The sequence below is a fragment of the Tinamus guttatus genome, unplaced genomic scaffold (genome assembly GCF_059628265.1).
Source record: "Tinamus guttatus ecotype Peru unplaced genomic scaffold, ASM5962826v1 Tinamus_guttatus_pri_ptg000323l, whole genome shotgun sequence".
Lineage (NCBI taxonomy): Eukaryota > Metazoa > Chordata > Aves > Tinamiformes > Tinamidae > Tinamus > Tinamus guttatus.
In genome coordinates this window covers 555221-582602 of record NW_028288857.1, presented here as the reverse complement: position 1 = coordinate 582602, position 27382 = coordinate 555221, and the positions used below count along the sequence as shown (strand labels likewise).

The following is a 27382-nucleotide window of genomic DNA, read 5'->3' as shown; positions in this document are numbered from 1 at the left end:
GCCTCCTGTACGCGAGAAGGCAGGTTCATTACATTAGGGCCAGCCGCAATGGAGAGCCAGAATTCCAGCAAAGCCCTTAATACCCTGTGAGAGGGAATGAAAAATCCCTGGTAATGCCTGGGCCCCTGTCTGGCCAGCTTGCGTTACCTGAGTAGCTTTTAGCTGCCTCCTAGCAGTCCTCTGCCCACTTGTTCCCCGCTAGCCGGGGGACCCTTGGGTGTCCTGTGGGGCTGCTGTAGACAGCCCTGGCCTGGTGGCTTCCCAGGTGAGAGGCTGCAGAGCCTCCTTGCCCATGCACGTGCTCCTTTCACAGCTTCTCCTCACCCACCACCCTGCAGATCAGGCCAAGGAGTTCCTGCCCTGGACACTCATGACCCAGGAAGCTTTTCCCATCTTTCCTCTCTGCAGGAGCCCTGGGGAGCAAAAAGGGAGCCCAGGGAAGGGAGTGAGGTGGACCCAAAGCAGAGAGAGAGAGACTGGAGAAATGTAAAAGCATCTTTTAATATAAATATAAATACATCTGAAGGGATCCAGGAGAGACGACGATGCTCCCACAAGACAGGCCTAGTGGTGAACGCAATGCGGGCACTGAGGCCACAGGATCAGGGACCCACGGGGCTGTGTTTGCCCTGTGTGGGGATGACAAGGGACCGAGCTGCTGGCAGTGAACCCCATCAGGGACAAGGGTGACCTCACGGACTTCCCTGTCCTTGGTCCCTTGGTTGCATCAGAGCCATCCTCAGTGGCATGAGGGACGCAAGGAGGAGGGAGCCCAAAACAGCCTTGGGAAGAGGCCCAGCTCTGCAGGGTGAGCACAGCCCTTGTCCCTCAGGACAGAGATCCAGCAGTCCTGGGGTCACGGCTCGGAGCGTGGTATGGCAGAGCTGTTGGATGTCTCCAGAGCCAGCGGCACTTGAAGAAGAGGCTGCCTGAAACACACCACTCCTGCCAGGTGGGTGGCAAGGCAACGACTCCACCTCCCTGCCACCACAGAGGTGATGCTCCTGCCTCCTCATCAAACAGCTCCTGGCGTTGTCCTGAGCTGGGCTGGGCAGAAAGGGGTCCCGGTGCTGCCACAGGGCTAGATCCAGGGTGCCAGCAGCGGCAGGGCTAGCAAGGGCAGGAGGCAGAGGCGCATGGGGGTGGCTGAGCCCCTCAGGGTCTCCTGATTGGTCTCAGCAGCTGGAGAGCCCTGGGCACTGGCCAGACGGGCCCGGGCCCGGGCGTTGCAGAGCTCGTGCAGGTTTCCCTGGAACTGGATCTTGCGGGACTCCTCCCGCAGCGACTCCCAGATGGCAGCTGCCTCCTCGGGGCAGCTTGACAGGACCCCGCTGGCGCAGGCATGAAAGTCGTCCCAGGACCTGGGAGGAGGAGACAGGAACGTGGGGGAACCTGTCAGCCACAAGGAGCTTCCATCCATGCCCCGGGCCACCCCACTGCCGCGCAAGCACAGGGCAGCCGGGCCCGTGGCCCACTCACTTGCAGATGGTGTCCAGCTCCTGCACCTCCTGGCCGCTCTCCTGCTGCTGGACGCTCTGTGCCATGCTGTCCCCCAGGCTGATGAGGCAGCCCGCGAAGCCCTTGTAGATGGTGTCACACTTCCCTGCCATGCTCACGGGTTCCTGGTTCATGACTGCAGAGGGGACAGAAAAGCCAGAGCTGAAGCTGCCTTCTGGAATCCTCCAGCTGGCTATAGCTGTGACACAAAGTCCCCCCAGAGTCCTCAGGACTGTCCCTATACAATGCCCCATCCCATGCATAGCTGCTGTAATCACCCATCTCTAGGCATATACTGTGAGCTGAATAAGGGTCCACAATCCCCCTCTCTCACTCCTCCAGGCATCTTGGCATCCTCTCAAGTGCCCAATGCCAAGCAGGGTAACAAGGCAAGGAAGGGCAATCCAAGTCATTCTTGTGTGCAGCCTGAGCCAGACCACATAGTCAGGAACATCCAGGATGAGGAGATGAAAAAAACTACCCTGCTTTGTCTGGGACTCCTGCAAAAAAAAACTACCTAACAGCTGTCAGGAAAAGAAAAATGAGGAAACAAGATGACCACCTTCATGAGGTGACCAACTACTTCCAAAACTCTGTGTCTTTAAGGGACCTGGATGCTTTCATGGAAGGTCTTGTTGTGCTAAAGTGACAATCACCTAGTCAGCACAGCGACAGGTTGTGTTTTTAGGGGGAGAAAGGCAGCCATTGCTGGGACGCCCCACGCGGTATTTGCACATGAAGCGAGAGCGGATTTCTTTGGAGCCCTCAGAATGGAATCCTTCCTCTAGCAGAGTCTTTGCTCCTGGCCTGGGAGCAGAATGTGGCACCACCCGATGATATCACCAGTGCTGCTGCCATTAGCTGTACCCGCGTGGCAGCGCGCTGGCCCACTTTGCTTCGGGCCTCCTAGAGATCCTTCAGAGCCATCTGTCCGGCCTTATTATCCCCGGGCAGCGAAGATTAATTTGTGACTACAACACACACACACACACACAAAAAGGACTTGAGTAGCTAAGCAAGCTGAGGTCCTTGCTCTAAGAGCAACCTTCACATAAGGAAAATAAAAAGGAGGGGGAGGGAAAGGAAGGGCACAAATGCGACTCCAACTGATTCATCCTTGTTCTCTACTGTGCTCGTCAAGGGATGACCAAAGAGAACGGCCAAACCCTGGTGCCAGTTGCAGGATGACGGGCGATGGGGCATATCTAGGACTAATTGCTAGTGCTTCCACAGCCAGGAGAAAAGGAAAAAGCTTCGTGATGTGGATGGAATGTGGCTAGGAAGTGCTGAATGCTCGGTTCTGCCAGGGTATGGTGGTGGATCTGCCCCCCAGGGACTGCGTGGAGCTGGGGGTCATCTGATGCTTCTGCTTCCCTCTCCCTGTCACACAAAGCAGAGAGCTCCTCAGATTTCTGGAGCCAGGGCAGACCTGTGTAACAATAATGGGCCAAATCCAGCAAGGAAAACAAAAAAAGCAGGCAGGAGCAAGTGAACCTGCATTGTGCTGGCACCGCGTTGTGGGGAGACCCCGCTCTGGTCTGTATAACACTCAGGTTCACTCACAGACCCACCAAGTCATGCTAGGACATCACACCAGGACAGACACCAAACCAGGCTGTCAGGGCCTAAAGAAGAGCTGCTCCAGCTCTTTGCAGCAAGAACTGGCTCACTCAGGCTCGCAAGCACCTGGAAGCTGATATAAGTGGACAGTGGCCACCATCCTGGGACAGGCAGAAACGGAAACAAATCCTCTGATGGTGCCCACAGCAGCTCCCAGGGAAGGCACCAGCTCTGCGCTGGTCAGCCAAGGAGGGACAGCTGTCACCAGAGGGACACAGGTATATCTGGGGCCATGTCATGGGAGTCATGAGACTGTCAGGAATGACATGCATGGTGTGCACAGGGGCTCTGTTAAGTTGTAGATGGCTAAAAAAGGCATAAGGTCAGCCCCATCAGAAGCCCTGCTGCCTGGAGGGAGAATCCAGGGGCTGTCATACAGAAAGGCGTCCCCAAAGACAGCCAAAAGCAGTTTTGTCAACTACAAAGGAAGCCAGGACGTCTCCAGGGAGCCTTGTGACGTGCCGGTGGCATCCCACGCCTGTTCCTCTGGAGTAAGGCACTGAACAACACAGCAGCAGCCGAGACTGGGGCAGGATTGAGTCCAAAATGTCATCCTGTTGTGCACAGCAATGAGTATTTGCAAAAACAAGAATCCCTGAGAGCATCCCTGAGGAAAGCCTCTGATACCGGGTAGATACCAGCCACATGGGTCACATATCCCAGGTGTCAGTGTAACCAACGGGATCTGTTGCTCTTCTTTTGGGCTGGCTGGGCAATAAGTGCGTCAGAGCAACCCGGAGGACACCAGCCCCGGGAAAGCTGCTGAAAAGCAGGTCCAGGCGGGCAGGTGCAGAGATCCCTTCCAGCAGCGAGCCAGAGGGGGCTGTGGGAGTTGGGTCTTTGCCTCCCAGGCACGTTTGCCTGGGTGCTCCCCTCCACCTCCCTCCCTTGCTGTAGGTTTGGGCTGAGTGAGAGGGACAGGACCAGCACGAAGGAGAAACTAGAAGTACAAACCAGCTCTGCTATCCCATGACAAAAGCCCAAGGCATAAACCTGCTCCCAGCTCTAGCAGGGCGGTACAGCACTTCTGGTACCTGGGAAAAGTCCTAAAGGAAACACCGATGAAGCCCAGGACACTGCTAAGCATCCCTGCCTTCCAAGCGGGCACCAGGGCAGCTGTCTCGCCTCTGGGGAAGGACCTAAATCATTCACCAGCCCCAAGCCGGATGGTCCCCATGCTCCACCCTCAGTGCAGCACCGGACTCCCAGCTCCGTGTGCAAGAGCTCCAAGGTGGATAAGGCCGTGCCTGGAGCCTGACGGCATCCTTCCTCAGTTCAAGAAGGATGAGACAACCTGGGGACAGCAGGTTGACACAGGCAAGGTGGGGGCGCCAGCCTGCAGGAGTTGCTGGGGTGTCCCCCAGGCCGCTGGTGAAGGAAGGTGGGAGGCAGGAGAGGAGGGAAGTGGCCAGGAGCACAGAGCGCTCTGGGGGAAGGGCTTGCTTGGGGTCACCAGGGCAGGAGAGCCAGAGGCGCAAACCCACCCTCAGCTCAGCGCTTGTCCCAGTGCGAAGAGCCCTGGGAGCAGCGGGGTGATGGCACCAAGCTACTTTCCTCCACGTTCAGCCCTGAGAGGCGGCATAAGCCGGGGCGATCGTTTCAGCCCCGCAGGACCCCGAGCGCCCCGCTGTCCCTGGCTCGCTGCTCTCGGCGCCGGGCTGGGGCTGTAGGTGCTGGCGACACCAGGGCGGCCAAGCCCGCGGCAGCCCGGACGGGGAAGCTCCCACCCCTCAGCCGCGGGGCAGAAAGCCCAAGGCCGCCCGCTCGCGGGGAAGCAGCTCGGGCTCTCCCCGGGACCAGCCTCCCGGTGCCGGGGTGCGAGCCGCGACCACCGGGGAGCCCCGGAGGCGCCCGCGCCCCGCGCTCCCGGCGCGCGCGCACTCACCGAGGTGCGGGAGCAGCGGGCACACGACGCCCAGCAGCCACCAGCCGCCGCCGCCGCCCATGGTGCGGCCGCCGCCGCCGCCGTGTGCGCCGCGTTCCGCTCCGCCGCGAGCCCGGCCCGCCCGGCACCGCCCCCGGGCCGCCCCCGCCCGGGGCTCCCCCCGGCGCCGCCCCCCGGGGCGGCCGCGGCTCCCGGGCCGCTCGTCCCGCCCTGCCGCCCGCCTCCGCGGCGCCCAGCTGAGGTACCGGGACGGAGGGGGCCCCGCACTCCCCCCGCCTCAGGCACCAGCCCAGAGCTGGTCACGGCCCCCGCTCCAGGGGCCTCCCTGCCCCTGCAGAAAAGCAAGTGCAGCACTTCGTTTTTTTCTCAAAAAAAGTTGTCTGTTGTTTATTGAATCCTTCTTAATGTCATTTCAAAAAAAAAAAATCAAATTTTAGATTAAGAAGAAAAATCCTGGTGTAAAATCCAAACTAAAGGAAACATCAGATCCATGGACATGCTCCAATACAAACAGAACCAAGAACCGCGAAAGGGCTCCTGGAGCTTGCTGCTTCCTGACCCTTCCAACGCCGGGCACCTCCTGAGCTTGCTCCTGAACTAGGAGGACAAATCTGCACAGCCCCATGCTCACTTCTGCCCCCATGGTGCAGGAGCAGCTGGGACAGAGTTAGACAAAACTCTGCTCTTGGCTGACATCCTTCCATTTACCCCTCCTACAAGGCAGCAGCTCCCTTGGAGGAGGGCTTCCAAAGAACAGGTAACAAGTTCCACGTCAAGAAGGAACTCACAGCCCTACAGCCCCCCTGCTTAGGCTCAGGGCAGATGTTCCTTCTCCTCTGCTCCCAGCCGCAGACTCCAAACTAAAGGGGTAAGAAAGCCCTCGGCTTCTGCTGAAAGCAACGTGGGCTGCCAGCTAGGCCTCCGGTATAGATGGGCAGCTGAAGAGGAGACCTAACTTTCAAAACAAGGCTGTTCAGGAAAATAAGCATTCAGTGATTATTTGGGACTATACACAGATGGCATTTGCCTTACAGACATCACACACATGTTGATAGATTTCCTGGCAGGAGCTCTTAACACAAGCCATACGTGGTTAGTTACTACTGGAGCTGCTGAGTAGGCTTCCATGGAGCAGCCCGCAAGACAGCAAGGTTCTCCTAGGTCATGCCAGGGGTGACCAGACCCTGAAGCATAATCATGAGGCGACGGGCAGGTTTGCTCAGTGTGTTGTGGGGTTCCACTTGGAGGAACTGGAAGAGCTTCTGCCGCACCTGGTTCATGACAGAGCCCATGTGGTCTCGGGTTATGGGGTCACTTTGGTCCAGGTGCATCACTGCTTCTTCCAAGTAACTGCAGGAGAGAGACCAGGTTTAGAGCCAAACTCCACATTGATCCCACTTCAATTCCATTCATTTGGGCGCTAGTGACAAAACTGTTCCCCATCTAACCATCCTCAGTGCAGAAAGTTCAGCCTGAAAGTAAGCCCATATTGCCACTGCAAGAGATGCTCACTAACTGGTCAGCTTGAACTCAGCAGTGACTTTAACTCTGATTACTAACTCTTCTGTAACTTAAAGCCTTTTCCCAGCTTTTTTTCCAGCTTGACTTGCCTTCCCCCCATGCTAACCTGAGTTAAAAATTAGATTTAAGACATATCCCATGTAAACCTAGGTCCAAATCTTCAGGCAATTCAACAACCTAGTTTTTCAAGACAGATAGTAGGGTTAAAACCTGTAAGTGTCTACAGCAGTACCAGCATGGTCACTATTTTACCACACGAGCTTTATGTGGAACATCTAATGGGCACTTCTAGAAACTCCTGTTGCACTTCACACTGAACCTCTTTGCAGTCATGATGAGAAGCTGCCGGCCCAAAGTCCAGTAATAGGTTAAGAATCAAAGGCAGAGTAATGCTGCTCTTGATATTATGCTGTCCAGGGAGCCAGAGCACTACCTCTCCTTCTACTGCCACATGGGGACTGCTCCTTGGTTACCTGGTAAAGCTGCACAGACTGCAAACAATATTTAGAGACTACGAGACCAGGAGTTAACAGCATCTACAGCTTGGAACCTAAGCTCTCTGTGGTAATGTCTGAATCACCTTCCATGTCTTAACCGCTTGTTCAGATGCCAGTAACAGGCCAAACAAGCTCTAACCTTTGCTGAAGCACCATCTTCCACTTACATGTAGTTAATTTAAAGCCAGAGCCAGGAATGTGCCCTGCATAGGTTCAAATTTGGCTCTGTGCTCATACTCACTTCAGTTTCAGTTCTGTACGAGTACCCAAGTCTGAGGAGAGCTGCTGGATGAGAGAGAGGAGCACAGGCTGGGACAGTGGACATGGTTGCTGACCAAACACTTGCTGGGGATCCACAGTCTCACAGACATACAGGACCAGATTGAGATCAGCTGCTGTTAGAGCCTGCAAGGAAGATAAAACTAGAAATGCAGAGGAAACTATGGACAGGTGAAGGACCCAGGACAGGGCGCAAGGCAGCTCCCTGCTTGGGGACCACTCAATGGCTGGCCAGACTCCTCTGGGAGCAACCCATGCTACACATTAGAGCAGGACAGTGTTTGGGCTGTCAATCCAACAACACCTCTCTAAGCTGAAGGGAGGCAGCAAATCACAACCAGACACAGGATCAGGATACAGTTAGCATGGGCCATGCTTGCCTTCCCTGACACTTAATTCACACAGCATCACTACCTCTTAGCAGTGAAGTTTTTTTGTAACGCTCAAATGAGCTGAGGGGGAAAGACAGGATCAGGCCTCGCACTTTAGGGGTGTGCCATGTGCCACTGTGGATGGCAAAACAAGCTGACTTACTCTGAAGGAATCTAGGAGCAGTGACGCTGTCCTGAAAACGTATCAGCAGGAAAGAAGAAACTTAAATGCCATCATATCATGGAACTTGCATGACCGAGCTGCATGAAAGTGTAACAGCAGCCCTGGAACAGTCTGCTGCTAGAGGCCTTTTCAGCCTACTTCTGCCTGAGCTGCTGTGGGACTGTGCCCACACTTCAGGAAGCCCCAGTGCATTGCCCAGCAAAGCAGTGAGGGTTTCTGCAAGGAAGCCTGTGTACCTGCTGGAAAGCTTGATTGAGGTGGCCCTGCTGCAGCAGCTGAAGGATGTGTGTTTGCTGAGACTGGAAGTCCAGATGAGTAGAAGGGATTGGAGTCCCTGCTGCAGAGCGCATCGCCTGGACGATGCTTGAGGTGACAGCTGCCTGCTGCTCTTTCATGGCCAGGCTCACTTCTCCCTTAATGACTCTCTGCACCTGGGCCAAAATAGACTCCTGCATGCTAAAAATAAACAAAAAACAAAACAAAATAAGCCAAAGCATCTTTGAAAATGAAGGGACTACATGGCTCAAAGCTTTCATCAGTGAGAAAGTCTTGTTCCAAGGGGTTCATACAAATTGCTGCACAGAGAAGCTCTGTGGCCAATGGCACACAGTCCCAAGGGAATACACTGACAGTGCTGGGGTTCTTTGTGAGAAAAATGAGCTATTTCTAAATCTTCACTGAATCTAGCTTCCAAACAATGTCCCAAGGCTCTCCATGCAGCCCTGAATAGACACAAATTTCTACATCAACTGCATGCAGCCTCCCAGTCTGCACATGACACCTTCGAAAGAAGAACAGCTTCCCTCCCTGAGCCTGTAACCCCTCCGCAGATGGCTAACTTGGAGTATAGGCTCTGCCTCTGCAGGCTTCCCCACAACAGGATCCTCCCCTCTCACAAAGAGTACAAAAGATCAAATCTTTGCAGCGTTAGACCCTATTGCAGCCAGCCACCAGCTTCATGGCACCAATGTGCTGAAGATACGGCTGGGATTCTGTCCCCAAACCAAGAGAGCCAAGATCAAATTACTGCAGAACAGGTAAAACGGCAGAATAGCCTACAGAAATTGTGTGCACAAGGACACACAGTAAACAGGAAAAAAATCCAGAAGAGACTCAAAGATCATTTTGGAACAGGGAGGCTAGGCAGACTCGAGTGTGCTTTTGGTCTGCATTAAGTCTCCTCATTCTCCCCAAATGCACATGGTACCATCAGGTGAAAAGCAGGGCCAAAGCTCCCACGCACAGCAGACTCTCAGCTGGTCATGAGAAGTATTTTCTAACCTTACTTTTGTACCTCATAGGACACCGGCCCACACTTTTTCGGTCGTACCATGCTAAGAAGGTAACAGCCCTATAGTAACTGTGGTAAAGGGCTGGCTGCCACAGATCAGCAGGGAATAGTTTCGTCATGCACTCTGACATCTCTTTCGACAAGCCGAGTTGCCAACTTACTTGCCCACAATAACATGCAGCTGACGCTGCACCTCGGCATGGACACTGGCTGCAATGGTGGAAGCCAGCTGCTCCGTGGTGCTCTGGAAGGTGCTGATGAGCTGGCGAAGCTGGTTCAGCAGCGGGTCCCGGGCTTCCTGTTCTCGTGCTTTCTTGTTCTTCATGTGAGTCTCAAGCTGCTGGATATCTGCAACAACCAAAGAGCTTCCCAGGAAGACGCTCATGCCATCAGTGCTGTGGAGATGGTCAGGGCACAGATCCAGCTGCCAAGCTCTACACATTCTCCAGCAGCATCAATTACACAGCAAGTGTTCAAGGGCAGGAGAGCAGGATGCACAAGCCTTATATGACACATTAGTAAGGCCAATGGTTCTTTTGTAACAGAACGTTTACTGTCTGTTTGTTCAGGGCAAGATTAAGATGAGGATGAGAGTATTTCATGCATACTGTGTGTTATGTTTTGCATTAATGATGAATTGAATGCCAATTAAAAAAAAAAAAGAAGAGGTTCATTTCTGACAAGAAGTGGTGTGTCTGCAGAGATCAAAAAGTTGTATTTTAAAATATTCTACGAACTCGCCTGATCAAAAATAAAATTCTAGCTACTTGTAGCAGCTGCAGGAGACCTGTGGGGATGGGGGTACAAAATAAACAGTAGCTGGACACACTCTGCAGATCTAGGGACAAAAGTCCCTGTGCCAGCAAGAAACCTTCTCTAGTTCTATTATGTCTCTGAGAGGATGGACCATCTGTATGAGTGCTATCCTCTCTGCACTTTATTCTCTTGATGTCAGGATGGAACAGATCTACAACTGCGCTTCAATACTCAAACGCACAGATTCACAGAAACAATAAAAGTATTTTGCTGTACAGGCTAAAGAGCAAAGGTGCATCCCTGTTCGTATATGAACACCTACAAAGTTCTCCTCTCTCCTTTTGTTTCTGAAACATGAAACGGAGTATGTTTTCAAACCATGCAGCAGAAGCACTGAAAGTTTAAATAGCTACTAACGAAACTCAAAGGCAAAGGCATCAAGCAAAGACCATCCTATCAGCTGGCAAATATACAAATATACTGTGGAGAGAAAAAGCAGAAAGGAAAGCCACTCACATTCCTGTGTGCCCTGCTTGAAGGTTTCATTGATTTGCTGGAACATGGACTGGCAGCTCTTCTCAAAGGCTGGCAACACAACACTCTGGAATGCTTCCCTGTACGCTGACTGGATCGGTCCTTGCAGGGTATCAGCCGTTGCCTTCACAACGGTATCTGTAAGGTTCTTACAAGCACACACAGAAGAAGCTCCAGAAAATTAACAAGGTTCTGCTGCAGGACAAAGATGTGAAGGAACACTGTACATGCAAACACGTGTGTTCCCCAAGCAGCTGAAATCTTTCCATTGGCCAAGCTGCACCACAAGTATGGCAGGCAGATAATCTGCCTGCTCACAGGTTGCACAAGAACATCATAGCTTCCCTGTAGCTCAGGGAAGGCAGCACAGCCAGGCTAAGGTCCCTTCCTCTTCCCCAGCTTCTCACCAAGAATCCATTACTCCCTTTGCCAAGATAAGCAAGCTTCTGCTTTCTGAAGTAAAGGAGAAATGGAGAACACAGTGAAGAGCTGAAGAGCAAGTCAAACTTTCACCACTGAGTGACTGAGGCTTAAAAACCAGTAATGAAAGAACTGTACTCCAGTACTAGTTAAAGAAAGCGCTAATTAGGCAAAAAGAGAGAGGAGAGTACCCAACTCTCCTACTCTCCTCAGGAGGCCAGAAAAGAGCTTGTTTGATCACTAGCAGCTAAAGGGATATCATACTTCTTCTCACCTGTCTCTCCAGGTGAGAAGAAGTATGAGAAGTCATTAGGCAGAGAGGGGACAACTCAGTGCCCTCAGAGAAAGTCACAGTCTAGTTCTCCTTACCTTTGATTTCACTAGCTTGGTGATGTTCTCCTTCAGCGTGCCCTCAATGGCAGTGAGCTTCGTGGCAATAGTGTTACTTATCGGGCCAGCAATAGGTTCCATGCTCTTGGAAATGCCTAGGCACAAATAGGTTAAAGTTGAAGTTTTAAGCCTAGAGGCAAACTTCAAAACCCATGAAGGATGACAGAATCAAATTCTTCCTGAAGGCAACAGATGGTACAGCAAAGAGAAATGGTCACACGCTCTGGTTTGGGAGGCTAAGATTGGACATTACAGAAACACAGAATATTTGGGGTTGGAAAGGACCATGAGAAGAAACATTCTTCTGCCATGAGATGAAACATTTTTGCCAAGAAGGTGGTACAGTCCTGGAAGTCTCCGGAGAGGTTAGATGATCTCCACTCTTGAAACTCTTCAAGACTTGTCCAAAGTTGCAGCTGACCTATCTAGGATTGTGGGTAGACCTACTTCAAGCAGAAGGGTGGACTCTAAAAGACTCCAGAGGCCTTTCCCAACAGTATTTCTAGAAACTCTTCCTTACATGGTAGGAGCTTGTATGTCAAGGAAGGGCAAACGCAAGTTTAGTCTTGCTTCAGTCAAGTCTCAGCACTTCCAAACTCTCTGGCCTCCTTGTGCCTTCAGTCACAGAAAGGAAGGAAGGCATCCAAAACCTTTGTGGTTTATAACAAAAGGTCATGCCACACTTTCTAGAAATGTGTTTCCCAAAGTTACACCTCTAGAAGCCTCATATTCCTTCCATTCCCACACGCTTCTCAGACTCCACTGGGGGCCCACAACAACTCAAGGAGCACAAACTAGTCTTCCTGTAACAACTCCTATTTCATACAGTGCTAGCATTTCTTCCAGCATGTTTTCAATCTCTGCTAGGCTAAACGTGGAGATCCACCTTCAAAATCCAGAAAGCAAAACTTACACTGGGGTACAGTCTTCTTCATCTCCTCACGAATGGTTCTCTCCAGACGGTTACACACTGCGGTGGAGAGTGACTGAGAGAGCTGCTGAGAAAGATGCTCCTGGAGTTGTCCATTGCGCTGCTGCCCTTCTGTTAGTGCTCTGTCTAGTCTCCTCTCTAGTAAGCACACATATTAAGGAGCACAAACAACAGAATTCCTCTCTGCCAGCAACATTCCCATCCTACAAAAACAGACACTAGCCTCAGCTTCAGAGGCTCAGTGACAGCAAATCTGCAGCACTGGTGAGAGCTGGGTCTGGAACACAACTGACTAAATAACAAGAGTCTGTCAAACAAATGACCAGGCTGAGAAAACAGTTCTGGAGGAAAATAAGGCTGTAATAGAAAAGCCAAACAGTTAAGATAAACTGTGCAGCAGTGCTTCCTACAGAAACCACGAAATCTAATATCCATTAAAGAATAGATAAGAACTTTTCTTTGGGATGCACGGACACATATGATCTACTATGCAGGAGTGAATATGGCCTTCTTAAAGGTTAGCCATATATCATGGAGCAACCGTATTCTCCAAAGGGTCCGACCCACAGATAAAGATGCATGTATAAAAAATAAACAAGCAAAAAACAAACACTCCCCCCCCTTTTTTTTTTTCTCTAGATTCCCTACCAAAGAGGGTGTTAAAAAAAATAGCTGTCCCAGAATTAAGAGGTTAGATCTTCTAGTGAATTAAGAAAGGGATGGGAAGAACAAATAAGAAGTATACACAGTCACATCTTACATGTGTTAATAGTTCCTCCGTTTTTTATATAAGACTAGAAAAGGTACAGAGCAGAGTAATATGGATCATCAGACATGAAATAGGCTAGTGTCCCCTCAACAGCAGGGTGGGATGTGACAAAACTCACAGCAGCAACAGACATACAAGAACTGATTACTTGCAGTAGAATAACCAGGAATGAAGACATAGCAGAAGAGAATGATCAGACAGCAGGGTCAAAAAAGAAAGCATTTTTCAGAGAACACATAAGGGATCTGTGGACCACAAATCGACTAGAAGTACATATGAAGTATGGTGGTTAGGTACAATTTCTATTTTGAAGGAAAGGAGAACAGGATCCCTGATAAACACACTTCTACAACTAGCCAATGCCTAAAAGAATAATGTAGCAGATGCACCTTCAGTCTGCTTTAGTACTAGAGGTTTTAACGGGAAACTGGAAAGTTTTAGCAGCACAGACAATGGAGCAGTTCTTCTGCTTCAGTCCTATTTCTGACTTTCTTACCTTTGAAGAGAGACAGAGATCAGTCAGTGACTGAATTAGATGCATTGCAGCCAGGCTTTCTTCTAACATACCTGCGTCTCACGCTACTAGAAATCTTTCATTTTTAGCATTTCTCACATCTCATTCATCTTGCAGCTTAATTCTTATGTAACACTTGCAAACACCCCAGTGATAATAAACATATTAGGTTAAAGGTCTGGAGGAAAGGGAGCAACGGCTCTGAAAAGTAAGTACAAAACAGCTGGCTTGTGTGATGCACAGCCACAGCAAATCTACTAGAAAGGATACGCTCCTGTTCCTGCTGGGAGTCAATCACCCTCTCCACGTGACCCATGAGGGAGCTCTGAATGGCATCCAGGTGATCTGTGAGTCTCTGCAACAGCTCCATCTGGTTCTGACGCAGCTCACAGAGCTCCCGCTGCTGGTTCCTCAATATGCACATCAGCTCATCCTGGAACTCGGGTGTCACCTGAGGGTGGAGAAGACAGGTACTCAACTGTAAAAAGATCAGAGGTCAATCAAGTCAAGATTTCTGCTAGGTACTGAGTTACCCCAAGTGTCCATGGCACAAACAAAGCAGAAAATGAGGTTAACTTAATGCCCATTTCTAAGAATTTTGCCGCAGGAAATAAACTAATAATGCAGGGTACATGAACCTCCCACATGGTATTCACAAAAGACTACTCAGAATATCATAAACTGTTTAGATTCAGGACTCCCTTCAAAGCTCTGGCATCTGAATGGGAATAGGACAAACCAGATCCTTTTTACCTTCAGCCACATACTGAGAAAGAGAATTTAGGACTCTGATGTCCTGAACAGGTGCCTCAAGCAGTTCCAAATAGTTGTGCAAATAGTGGAGTAAGAAGGAGCTTCCCTAGAGCGCATTTCTCAGTTCTCTTGCATGTTTATGAACAACCAAACTACTGGAGTAGCTCACAGGGTCTATTCATCTGCTCAAATATTTAAAGGTGGCATAAGCATCCAATGTCAATACAAAGAGTGCAAAGAGTGGATGTAACTCAGCTTCCTTTTTTTTTTTGCATTTTCTTTGGCATTTTCTGCCCAATACAAAGGTGCTATCAGCAAGGATAAAAAATTCCAGGAGGTTGGTTCCATTCTGATCCTTACTGTGCTGGAAACAGCTTGTCCCTCTGCATATAGGTAATCTCAGCAGGGAAGAAGAAATGAGTGGTGCAGTTTCAGACAAGCTAGAGCTCATAAGGACACAGAAACGCAAATTTGCACGTGGAAGTAAGGAGGAAGACGTTCTGGATGACACTGAGCAGCCCCTCCTTGGCTGTACAGGTCACAGAACTAAGCAATGCCAAGAAACTCTTCAAGGAGGTGCAAGTGCTGAAGCACAGACCCATTTTACCCTGCCCAGGCACAGTGGGTGCCCTGGGTAGCTGAAGGAGCCAGGATGGCCTTTCCTTCAGGTCTTTAGTGAGCCGATAAACAGAGTTGGAGCATCAGGCCCTTGGGAAGGGCCTTGCATTAGTTCTGTGACTCACCTGGTTGTTAGATGATCTAGGTGACTGGTTCAGATCCCTAGAGATAATAATAAATAAAAGAAAAAGCAGTAATGTAATTACATCAGTTACTTGCTCTGATTATCCAAGTTCTCTGCCAAAACAGACCACACACTATATAGAATGTTTTAAATTACATACTTCAGCTCATGCATCTGTTTTGCCTAGTATAAACTGAGAGCAACAGGAGGTGATGTAAGCCCAGTCTCTACAGTACTGATTTCATCACTTCCACTATTCACAGGCTTCACAAACTTGTCCCTTCACAGGGATGCTCGCAAACTGAAGACTTTTGCCAAGCCTTAATGAAGACTGCTACAAAGTGCACATTGATTTTTCAGACTTGTCCAAATTCAAAACCAGGAAATACATTTGCACTTTTGATTTTTTTCCTGATATTTTACAAAGAAAAACTCTTTTGTTTATACTAATACTCCTACCATAATATACTACTATTTATAGTACTCCTTTGTTTATATTAAACAAAGTTCATTTGAGTTCATGAACTTCAACTCATCTAAAATGACTCCAGCTCTCAAGATGAAGAAACTCATGATGCCTTCTAGCATAAACAGAAAACAGAAAGCCAATGATCCAGCAACACTGGGAGAGCTGTGTGAATCCATCAGTCACCTATGAACAATCTATGAGCTATCAAGCACTATCAGAAGTGCACATTTGTAGTTCACAGGCTGCAAGTGTTAAGCTTCTTAGAAAGGACTGAGGTAGGGAGAAAAAAAAAAAAAAAAAAAAAAAAAGAGAGATGGTCATTACTGAGGCTGAGAACCTCTTGGTGTTACCAAAAGGCCACAACAGAAACTTCATGTGCAAATCCATCTTCCTTGAGGAAAAACAAAAACAAAAAAACACCCACAAAGAGGCCATCTGCAGCAGCTATGCTGCTTCTCACAAGTTAATGCAGATAGGTTGATCAAATATGCCACAGGCAGATCTTTCCAGTCATCAGGTTTCCATTACAAGGCATTTACAGCTGTTTGTCAGCAGAAGCCGACCAGAAATCAAGGCCATGTTTAGCTACATTCACAGTGTGTTTAGTTTCAATGAAATCTTCATTCAGGCAAACAGATCCAGTGTCCCCCAACAATGTGCAACATTCATTTACCTTAAACAGATTTGTCTATATTTTGGACCAAGTCTTAGCTGGAAAGGCAGGACAGATCCTACTCCTACACCCCTAAGTAACAGCCAGCGTCTGAGTAGTCTGCAATGCTTTCTGTGGGGTTACTGTCACTTGCAAATGGGGCAAAGCTGGGAACGCTTGTCCACAGCAGGGCCTTCAACCCTAGTCTTGTTGCTAATGGCTATGTCAGGTTGTGGCTCTGCATAGGTGATCCCACAGCCACCTGAATCCTAGCATGTCCAGCATACCCGTCATCTTTCTTGCCCTTCCGTTTTAGTTTTGGGGAAGCCCGTGGGGATGCCTTGGCTTTCCAGTCCTTCACAGGCAGCCGCTGCGTAGACGCTTTGGCACCAAATCCACCTGACGTAGAAGCCAAACTTGCAACTTCATCATCATGGTCACTATGAAGGAACAGTAGATGAGAGGACATCACTTGCAATACTGGACACCGTTAGCCTTCGCTAAGGGAGAAGGGTTCACACTCTGCTCCACATCCACGCATGTTCAGAGTCGCTCGGCTGAGGATTCCTGCCACTTTGATCTCAATGCTGAGGCCTCTGCAGAGCTCAGCACAGCCTGCTCTGTTTTCGTCCAGGACTGCTCAGGCCGAGCTTCAGTGCAACATGACAGGATCTGAAGGGCCTTGCACTACAGAGGACGGTGGGTCAGGCAGCAGAACAGAGTTTGAAGCCTGTTCTTGCTGCAGACACACACTAATCATGCAGCTCTGTGGTGTAACTGCTGACCCAGTGGGGGAACCCAAGCGTAGTGTATCCCAATAGCTTTACAGACAGAAAACACCTAAGGCAGCAAGAATTGCGGTAAGAAAGGAGGATCAGATGGAGCCTAGGAATTTTGTGTGGTCCTTGGTACCTTAAGAGTCTCTCCACCACTGGCCAGCTGGTGGACTGTGGTCCAAACTGAAGCATGTATTTACAAAGAAGCCCTCAGCTGCCAGGCAGGGCTAGTTTGCCAGGCACACAGTGTGGCCACAGAGCTTAAGGACAGTTGATACTAAAGATACCAAAAATAGAAAGCTGTGACTCCTGAGGTAACCCTGCTGCCTTAGCTTAAACACAGTACTTTGCTATTGGTCCCTGAGTAAGTTTACACTGGTAGTCAAGATTGCTTCATGCTCTTACGAGCAGGACAGCCAAATATTTCCCTACAGGGGAAAAACTGGACAGTTTCCAGAGGTTCACCTCATGGTCAGCTGAAGCCACTAGGACGTTGTGCTAGCTTGACTGCATACACACATTAAGTCAGGAGACAAATCAAAGGCATTGGCTCCACACACGAAGGCTGGCCAGGGACAGAAGCACAAACATAGCCTGAACGGACGTCATGCGGGGGCACAAGAGGGGACACAATGCGCTGGTACCTTTGTTCTGCACTAGCGTCCTGGCTGTCATGCTGCAGCAGGTGATAGCTGTGTCGGTGATAGGAAGAGCTCTTATGCTTTTCTTCAACCTCATCCCTTGGGCTAGAGGAGGGAGAGAAAAAAAATAAAGTGAAAATAACATCATGAAGGTCTCCTTCAGCTGGATATTTGCTCACTCCACTTCTCATGCGACCTACTGTTTCAAGGTCCAAAAATCTCCTTGCACACATCCAGAGAGCAATGAACACAAAACACCACACACTTGTCTTTGAAACGGGTAAGTAGCTCAGCTCTGCTTCTGACAGAAATTAAGAATCATCGCCCAACAAACCATAACTCGGAAGTAATCCATCACTCACGAGAGGTTGTACAGTGCACACCAGTGAGTATCATCCTCTTGGGCTTGTTTCTCCTTAAGCAATACTGATCACTGGGGCAAAAATCAGCACCTCTCAGTTCTCTCAAGCTTTTGAAGAGAACAGAGGGAAGTGTGACAAACTGACAGCTTAGGACTGCAGTAGTGAATCCAATCAGAACTTTATAAAGGTTTTCAGAGCAAGTTGCACATGCTTCTAAAGAGAAGGCCTATTAAACTCAATATACAGGAAGATGATTGAAAAAGAGGAAGTATTCTTACTTTCAGGTAGGCCGATGGCTTGACAGGACTAAAACATGTCCAGTCTTTTTTTTTTTTAAAAAAAAAAAAAAAAAAAAAAAACAGCAGCAAGTGAAATATCTCAGATCCAGAAATATCTAACATGATATTCTGTTCTGAGAAGTCTTAAAGAACTCAGAAACTGAGATTAAGAAGAGTTGAAATTGAAAAAATATATATATAAAATAGATATTTTCTGGACTTTGACTCATGAGCAAGAGAAAAAAAATAGAGCATGAAGACAGTCTCAGCGCCCCCACTGAGTCATCAGACTCAAGACCATTTCTGAAGCAGGATCCTCAGCTGAAGAGGCAGAAGGGCACGGCCTTCTCTTGTAATTATGGCCGGGGAAGCACAGCTCTGGGCTTTTAGAAGGACAACACTGACACTCCCAGCTTGCTGCATCTATTCAAACAAAGATGTTTACTGACTCCCACGGAGCACGCAGCCCTGCCTAAGGAGAGTCAGGAGGTGACAGATCCATCTTGCAGTTCCTGCGAGGAGAACACTGACACCAACAGTGCAGTGAACCCAGCACTGACCCCAACAAAGGAGTTTTGCTTCTGGTAAGTGGGCAGATGTGATGCTGCCTTAATCTGTGTGTATGCTCCACAGAGACAAGATCATTCATTGCCTGACTTTTAAAGTATGCTTTGTCTAATCTCCAATGCTTGCTGCATAAAGCCAATCAAGAGGAGACACATACAATTAAACTATCATTAAACTTGCCAGTTATGCACTAACTGGTTCTCTCACACAAAAGCCTGGGGTGGCAGATCACCTGTGGTAGAATTTAGCTTGTACTGGTTTTGCTTTCAGAAATGATGTTTTCAAAAAATTATCTATTCTCAGGAGAGCATGAAGGCCACTAAATTGAGTATTTCCACTTGTTAACAGAGATCCCTTGAATTGAAAGGGGTACAAGAGGGCGCACACAGTCAGAACTTGTTTAGGAAGTTTAGGACACATCATACATAAATGAAGCACACAAAGTTTGAACCACGGGGTTTTGGAAGAAAAAGAAGGGATGGAAAACTAATTCAACTGCAATACAAGAGCTTCTCATCATGCTAGCAAGACAGGAAGTGCAGAGAAAATGCCCCAAGACAGACCCACCCAGGAGATTACCTGTCTGCCATGCTGTTCCTAGTTTCTCTTGTTATGTCAGGAGCCGCTGGCCAAGGCTGACTTACAACACTGTCAGAAGATGCATTTTCCTGAGTTAAAGCAGTCTCCAGCAAAGATGGAGCATTTAGTCTGTCCACTTCCATTTGAGGCATGTCCAAAGAGTGGTGGCTGTGATCAGAGTTGTGCCGGTTCCTTGGGGACAGCAAGTGCAGGGCTGAGGCGGCGGAGGCCATGCTGTCCGCGTGGTGGCTGGGCTCCAGCACCTCTGCAGCGGGCGCCGGGGCAGCCGCGGCAAAGCTGCGCTGCAAGGTCTCCGAAGCAATCTCGGGGATGTCTTGGGACATGGCTGTGGAAGCAGAGGAAATGACATCTGGCGAACGTTCACGGGTGGGAGAAGCCTGAGGCACCACCAAGGGCTCCACTTCCTGCAGTTCCAGAGCAGTTCCTGGTGCGACCTGAATCCAAAATAACATAGCGTAACATAAGGTAAAACAAGAGCCTTCAGTCTTCAGAGACATCCCAAGACTCCCTGGGGCTTCCCACCAAGTGCCAAACAACTGCCCTAGCATCAGCTATCACCTCTGAAGTCAGCCAGGCTGTATCCTTTCCTCACAAGATAACTGTGCACTTAAGGAGGGACCCAAAATGTGTAATAAGACTGTTTGTCACCACCTTCACTTGCTCCAGGTTCCCTCCAGTTTCCCAGGGCAAACACTCTTCTACATCTGTCTACTATTTGCAGAAATAATTATGTATTCCTCAAACATAAGACTCCTCCCACCAACAGTATTCTTAAATCAAAGGGAATCTTGGCTTGTACATCAGGGAATACAGAATTAGGCCCAAAATTATACCACCTCCCAGCAAGGCCAACAACACACTTCACCGAGTTCTAGTTTGAACACATTTCCAAAAGAAAATTTAACATTGGTTCTACCTCTTTGATATGCTCCTCAGTCCTTCCTCTTTTGGGAGAAAAGAATTGGTTAGTTTTAAACACCGAGTATCTCCAAGACTGAAAGCTAATAACCAAAGCTGAAATAATCTGTTTTACATCATACCTGGAAAAAAAAGAATTAAACAAGGTCTGAAACTATTGTTTCAGACCCATAAGACCAATAAGGAAGAAACTTTTCCAGGTAGCACTGTCTCCTAACACACAAACCACTGTGGTGATAACATAAGCAGAACTGCCTTGTTTTCAGAGACATCTTGCTTTGCAGCAGCATCAAGCTCCGTTAATAACTTGACAAACCAGGCTGCAGACCTATGCTGGCAGCTTTGTTTTCCAAAAGACAGATACTGGCCCTGCTATTATACGAACAAGTCTCATTTCAGATTGGAAAAGCCTATAGGGAGGCACCATTGTCCATGAGGAGAAATAAGCAAGCCGTATTTGGAACCTTACTGAAACAGGAGCCTTTGGCGTTAGCTTGTCAGTGAGGCCAGGGATAAGAACAGAATGGCTCCTAGGACTAGTTTGAAGACTGCTGCTACTGCTACTCAGCGTTAGGCTGGTGTCCAGCTGCATCTTAGGGCTCACTGTCAAGTCCTCTGACGTCCTGTACAAAATAGATAAGACCAGATCAGGCAGGTCAACCTAATGATATAGAACTTCTTTGAACGCTGGAGGTGCAAAGCCTGGATTCACAAGTCAGTGAAGGAGCCAATTCACAGGTAATAAGAGAGGCAACACAAATGTCATCAGTCCTCTCCAAGCTCTGCCTTCTTTACTGCTCCCTGTCAACTAGCAATTGCATCTCCTGGTCACCATACAGATCAAAAAGTCTAAATGCAAACAAAGAAAAGAGAGGCAATGTCGTATGTTTAAGGAAGTGTTAGAATTTGATGGAGACAAGGGATGTATCATATCTTCAGTTCATACTGTGGGAAGTTTCATGAGAAAGAGAATACTAGAGAGCAGGTGCTTGGACTTTATCCTTGATCTTAGAAATTCAGATTTTCCTTATCAGCTGGCAGCCCAACCAACCTCACTCCCAGTTCAGATTTTCCTGAGGGTCCCAATTACTTTTCTGCCCTTGATGCCTGCAGTGCTCCCTTACCTGTAAAGGTGATAGCCCTTTGGGAGAAGCATGGAAAGCAACAAAGTTGAGATGCAGTAAAAGAATCCCTTTGAGGTGCAAAGGAAACACTGTCACCACCCTCTTGGATGACAACAGGCACACTCCAAGCTGCCTTAGGGATGTAAACAGTTGCCCATATAGGCACTCTGGGACTTAGGCCAGTTAATAACTCTGCTTACAATATCCTCTCCTGCAAGATGAACTACAGCTCTTGTCCACCCTGCAGGACAGTATTAGTTCAGCTGCAAAGGAATATGTAATGCTCTATTTACCTGGCCATAGAGGTGTCAGTAACAGAAGCACTACTCATGGCTGTGACTGCAGTCAGGGAACTGACGCTACTGCCTGGAGATACAGCGATCTGCAAGAAAATAATGAGAGGTGAGGATGCGACAGGAGTGCAACGGCAGAACCTAGAATGCTGGTCCCAGAAGAACTTCCAAGGAGTCTTTGGCAAAATAAGAATAAATGTTGGTGGAGTTGTACTGCTGGGGCAGAGTGATCAAAGGCAGGCCCCAACACAGCCTCATCACATGAAACATGACTGCTTGTACTGAGCTAAGACATGGAAACAGTAAGCAACATAAGGCACATTTTCAGTCCCCAAATGAAGTGGCATTTTGCAGGCTCAGCACAGGTCCACATTATGCTGCTCAAGCTAAATTGCTCCTGTCAAGGTCTGTTGCTAGTGATGAGGCCCGAATCTGCCTGAGATCCTGCTACATAAGCACTATCAACAGGTGATAGCAGAATGCATAAGTGCACAGAAAGGGATATTGCTCACCTTAGCTGGTTAGCAGTGCAGAGCACAGTAGCATATGCTCATCTCCCTGCTGCTTCTGGCCACCAAGAAACAGCTGCAGAGGTCCCCAACACATGCACAAACCTATTTGGACAAGCTTCTGACTCTTGACACTATTTACAGCATAGGTGAGATTAGACTAAACCCAATGCTGATCCACACAGCAACGCTTCCAGGTGCTGGTGCCAGCAGGAACAAGCCTGCCATGGAACAGGTAACAATGAAAAGCCAGTTCTAAACTGGACACCAAGACTGAGCTGGTCTTTGCAACAAACAATACATGTAACCATCACTCTATCAACAACATTATTCCCTTGACTCATTTGCGCATTGGAAAATGCATCCATTCTCAGACACAATTAACTTCTGCACTCAGCACCTTTGCTAGCAACATCAAAACACTTATGAGGAGTTTAATTTACCCTTTGCTCCCCAACTTCACTGGGGGCGGGTGTATCACAATCAGCTCAGTATTATCTCCATTTCTTCACGTGTGCACTTCACGCAAGTGACAGCATTAAGAGCAACTCGCTGCTTTCTGACTGCGCTGCGGTAGCTCTGCTGGATAAAATGCTTCCTATGGCTCTTCACCAAATGACTCTGGTGCCCTTCTCATAGTATTCTGCAGGATTTGTTCTACACTCACTATCTGATCCAGAAATCTATGGAACAGTGCAGCCTGCAGTATATGCTATACGTTCTTAGCCTGTTTCAGCCATGTATTCCCAAATGATTTTGTCAGGCACGATGTGCAGAGATAGCCAAGGCTTTTCTACCATTATAGTCATACCATCCCCCCAAGCAGGATGCATTAGGCAATAAAAGCAGTCTCCCAGCATAGACAGAGTTTTTTAGCACACCCATTCATTCCACACAACACTGCTACATCAGCAGTTTTGTGGCAAAATACAGCACTTGCAACATAAGCTGAGACCAGACTTGCATTTTAGGCAGACCAATGTGTGTGTCTCTAGTGTTGGTTACACATGGTAGATTTTTCTTCTGTGCTCTACATTCACTAGTTCTGTCACTCTAAGTCATTACAGTCTAGAAAAGTCCAGAAGGATCAAAATCCCAACCTATCCCTTGTACCACTATGTAACAGCGCTTTCCTCAGGTTACCTGCTGAAGAGATGTACTTGGCGTCATAAATGCATCTGGAGTCATCAACTTAGGCTTGGCATCATTTGAGAGAGAAAGAAAATCTGCTGGTACAGGGAGATCAGCAATACGCCGCAAGTCCGGTTGAGAGCCGTGCACAGATCCCTTGTCAGATCCCAGCCCTTCTGTGCTTAGATCAGCCATATGGTCTGGAAAAGCTTCCAAGGGACAAAGACAAACAAATTTACAGGAACTTCCCCTAAAAGCTAAAGCTTTAATTCCATAAAGTACAAGTTTATGCCATTGACAATCAGAGAGAATGCCAAGAAAACAAGTAGAAAGCCTGCCACATGCACCTCAACTAATCAAAGTTAAGGACAATGCAAATTCTGTCTTCTGTTTACTCTTTGTATACCAAAGAGTGGATTTTACCAGGCTATAATAATGAGAAATACAAGCTTCATTTCTTCCCCGAAATTTAAGGCCAGTTGTAACAGCTGCATCTCAGAGGAGTGAATTATCCAGTAGAGCACACTGAACACATTTCAGTCTCTCTATCATCAAAGCTCTGGTGTCACCAAGATCTCTTCTGCCTGACAAGAGATGAACCCTGTGTTTCTCGAACAAGTGCCAAATCAGCCAGGAAGGTGAACCCAAGCACTAACAAAGCATTAGCACTCCTGGCTTAACATGCTCCCCTCATACTCATAGTGGACTCTAATCAAGTGGGCTGTTTTCCTAACTAGCCCATACTCAGAAGTCCTTATACAATGACACTTTTCTAAAAGAAAGAGGCATCCAAATAGGCTCTTACCAACCTTCACACCCCTACCCCAGCAACCCTTAAAGGCCAAGAATGCTGAAGACCCATTGAACACAGATGCTCACCAAACTCTTCATGAGAGCCATGGGAAGGTAGGGATGCAGCTACATCAGGACTATGGAGAGGCTGGAATCTGATCTGCACATCCTGTAGGGCCCTGCAGAAATATCAAACATATGATCAGCTTATGAATTGCCAACAGAATCCTAAGGCTTAGAGGATTGCTCTTCGTAGAACTGATTCCTGAGAAATGCATTTTGGCTGTGAGTTTATTTATCTGTCTCTCCAAGTTCTGGCAACTAGAGGACATCAAAGGTGCTGCCAGCACATTTACATGTGCAGATCTCTAAAGGCACTGTGTGCTCTCAGCAAACAAAACACAAACAAATAAACAAAAAAAAAACAAAAAAAACCCCACCACCTTCTCATGGCACCATGCTGGATCACTTCCTCGTAAGGACATGCGAACACACTGTTGCTAGAAGCTTCTGTGAGTTCAAGTAGTATTTATTATCAGTGGAAGGAATTGCTAATAGCAGTTCTTTATATAGGTCAGAGTGGGATTGAGACCCACTTGGACAGCTGCCCATGGTAGCTTTTAAGCATACTCACTTGGTGTGCACACAGAAGAGTTTTATAAGTACCCCAGCTGCCGACTCAACGGCTCCAGCTCCCTGAGCACCTTCTGGAAATGAGACAAAATTAAAATGTGAACTTGAATGGAAATCGCAAACAAGTTACTAGAAAAAACTTCACCGTAGATGAACCATCAGCAAAGCACAATACAGCTCCATACAGCTTTGTCACTTCTCTACTTCAGAGGTAGATTTATCCTATTATGGGAAAACATCTCCTACGCTTGCTTTCCTTTTCACTGTGAGAACAATCACATTTAGTCTAATGCAGTGAAATAAGCTCCAAGGGAGCAGAGGGTGGAAATTACTTTACTAGGAAAACAGGAGGAAGCTGCGATCCGGAACTATCAGCAATTTGTTCTGGCTGCTGAAGTGAATGGTTGGATAGATTTTAAAAGACACTTTCTGGTTTAACCCACATCCATCTTCCAACTAGGATTCAACCACCCTCTTCTGCTTTAAGCAACAGAAATGACACAAAGCTCTGCAATAACTTTGCATCAGCCAGTACTGACAACATTCACCCAATATCTGAATCAGTCTAGATCCAAAATCAAGCCTAGCTCTCCACAAAAATGCTAATTTAGGTATCTTCAAATTATCTGAGCACCAAACCATGACCTAAACTTTCACCTTCAGTCTGCTGTTGACTTGTTTCTTCTATTAATCATCTTCTCTTCTACATTTCAGTGCCAGAGCCCCTCCAAAAAAAGTAAAAAGTTACTCTCATTCTTTGCTTTGGGAGCCAATGAGTCACTGATGCTGACAATAACACATACTAACCATAATGATTATGAGCCACAACAGGCACCGAGAAGCATACAAGAAATGTACTGATGGTATGCAAAGCACCTTTCCAAATTCCACTAACGGAAAGGTAGGAGATCAGAGTAAGCAGACACGTCAAGAGAAGCAGTAAACAAGGAAGCTTGCATAGGATAATTTTCCACCGTATTCTGTATTATATCCAATACAGTAGCTGACAGAATACAGTTCACACATCTCTAAAAAAGCCTTTTTTAAAGCAGAGCCCTCAGCACTGCCACCACACATCTGTTATCTCCTCCCCTCTCTGAAGGGAGCTACTTGCTCATTTCTTCTACAAGCAGCTTTGTGGGTCTCAGTCCACAGCTCGGGGATAAGCCTTCCAGAGTGATACGGAAGAATCTCTCTCCCTCTGTCCAAATGCTGCAACTCAGTAAGACATGTGGTATTCTCACATCCTGGCATAGCTCTGGTGATACTGTTCTGAAGCAATCAACCAGATCCATGACAACTGATCACGAGTTCAAATTTCAAATATTTAATTAAGTAAAGTTTACTCAGTCACAGATATAAAACCCGCCAGTTCTTCCAGGAACTCTGTTGCTCCTGTAATCTTGCACCAGGTTGTGCTGAAGGCAGCCTCAACCCTACAACGTCAGACACAGCGTAGTAATCTGCCTGCGTTCTTCTGACAGCAAGGAAGCTATTCCAAGCACCACCAGTCAAATCTTGGGCAGCAAATCCTACACTTACTAAATCACTTTCACTTACTAAAAAAAATAATGCAGAGTTGTGCAGGATTTAGTACCAGAAACACCTTGGAGAAGCTTCCTCATGGTAAGAGGCAATGGCAATAAACCGTAGCTTGAGAATTTCAGGTTGGATACTACAAAAATACTTTCTCTAGAAAGTAGTTTGGCCCTGGGGCAGAATACCTGAGCACAGACAGAACTGCTATCTTTGGTGGCCTTCAATACACAATTAGTTAAAGCCACAGCTGACCTAATCTGCCAGCAATATTCCTACTTCAAAGCAGGACCAGAGATCTCCAGAAAGTGCCCTGTAACCAACTCTACTGTGCTTCTCTGAAGTAATCCAGCTCTGATACATCAGGAGTTTTGTACAGAAGAGAAGATAAAAATGGAGGCTTTTCTGAGAAAACCAGAACCAGCCAAGAATGACATATCCTGATCTTGCAACAACTAAATTCTTTGTCACCTACCCACACTCAAGTTGTCATTTTCCTCTTCTGCTGGGAGCACTTCAGTATGCCTTAAGCGGCAGCGGCTCACTGCCTGGATGCCAAAGCTTAGGACGGGATGGGTAAGGAGGAACTCGGAGATGGAGCTAAAGTAAGCTTTGCCCTCTTCTTGGTTCTGTAGCAGCTCCATCACATACAGGACCTGGAAGAGACAGCAAGGAACTTCAGAAAACAGCGTGTATGTGTGTGCATGCACCACACGTGTGTGCATTCAGAATATAAAGCTCAGCCCCTAAAGAAGACCTGGAACAACATGAGGAATAAAGTCTGAGCCATTTAAATCTCAAACAAGCCACAGAACAGGATATTTCTCCTTCTGGCACCATTGCCCACACAATCAGTAAGAAATGAGGCACCTACTTTTCTTTGTACATCACTCAGTATGAGATATTCGGCGGAGAGGTCGAGGCAGACTTTCAAGCTGGGAAGAATACTCATAGAGCTGAAGATGTCTGGAGAAAAGCTAGATCCACAAACAAGAGGGGAATTACAAAGTAAGGCAGATCAATGCAATCAGAACAATTGCTATGAAGTTGAATTAATTAAAAAACATCTTAAGGCATTTACAGTCATATTACAGCCATCCACTAGAATGAAAACATAATCACAGAAATCAATGCTTACATTAGCTAA

The 27382-nt window shown here is 47.8% G+C and overlaps 2 protein-coding genes across 2 annotated transcripts in view; both read right to left on the bottom strand.

Moving 5' to 3' along the window:
- Positions 1-1081: 1081 nt before the first annotated feature.
- On the bottom strand, positions 1082-5063 carry NRN1L (neuritin 1 like). The gene is made up of 3 exons (XM_088529105.1): positions 5003-5063; positions 1480-1633; positions 1082-1361 (listed from the first exon to the last, which is right to left on the bottom strand). The coding sequence occupies exons 1-3, from the start codon at positions 5061-5063 to the stop codon at positions 1082-1084; spliced, it is 495 nt and encodes a 164-aa protein (XP_088385231.1).
- Positions 5064-6021: 958 nt separating this feature from the next.
- The window catches only part of EDC4 (enhancer of mRNA decapping 4), a 33791-nt gene continuing 12430 nt past the window's right edge, over positions 6022-27382 (bottom strand). Inside the window, exons 11-29 of the mRNA XM_088529068.1 lie at positions 27110-27212; positions 26711-26891; positions 24701-24773; positions 24154-24245; positions 23287-23483; positions 21635-21723; positions 20687-20840; positions 19279-19733; positions 17496-17597; positions 16363-16515; positions 14956-14992; positions 13730-13910; positions 12159-12314; positions 11225-11340; positions 10418-10583; positions 9307-9493; positions 8091-8310; positions 7262-7425; positions 6022-6352 (exon numbers count right to left, since the gene is read on the bottom strand). Coding sequence (XP_088385194.1) covers positions 6160-6352; positions 7262-7425; positions 8091-8310; positions 9307-9493; positions 10418-10583; positions 11225-11340; positions 12159-12314; positions 13730-13910; positions 14956-14992; positions 16363-16515; positions 17496-17597; positions 19279-19733; positions 20687-20840; positions 21635-21723; positions 23287-23483; positions 24154-24245; positions 24701-24773; positions 26711-26891; positions 27110-27212 — 3019 coding nt within the window. The 3' untranslated portion in view covers positions 6022-6159. The remainder of the gene's footprint in view (positions 6353-7261; positions 7426-8090; positions 8311-9306; positions 9494-10417; positions 10584-11224; positions 11341-12158; positions 12315-13729; positions 13911-14955; positions 14993-16362; positions 16516-17495; positions 17598-19278; positions 19734-20686; positions 20841-21634; positions 21724-23286; positions 23484-24153; positions 24246-24700; positions 24774-26710; positions 26892-27109; positions 27213-27382) is intronic.

Bases quoted from the DNA above. Each gene is read 5' to 3' on its own strand.
- NRN1L (XM_088529105.1), bottom strand. From the start codon at position 5,063: ATGGGCGGCGGCGGCGGCTGGTGGCTGCTGGGCGTCGTGTGCCCGCTG. The intron at 1,634-5,002 runs GTGAGTGCGCGC...TCCCCTCTGCAG, and splicing joins CCCGCTGCTCCCGCACCTCG to TCATGAACCAGGAACCCGTG. The intron at 1,362-1,479 runs GTGAGTGGGCCA...TCCTCCTCCCAG, and splicing joins GAGCTGGACACCATCTGCAA to GTCCTGGGACGACTTTCATG.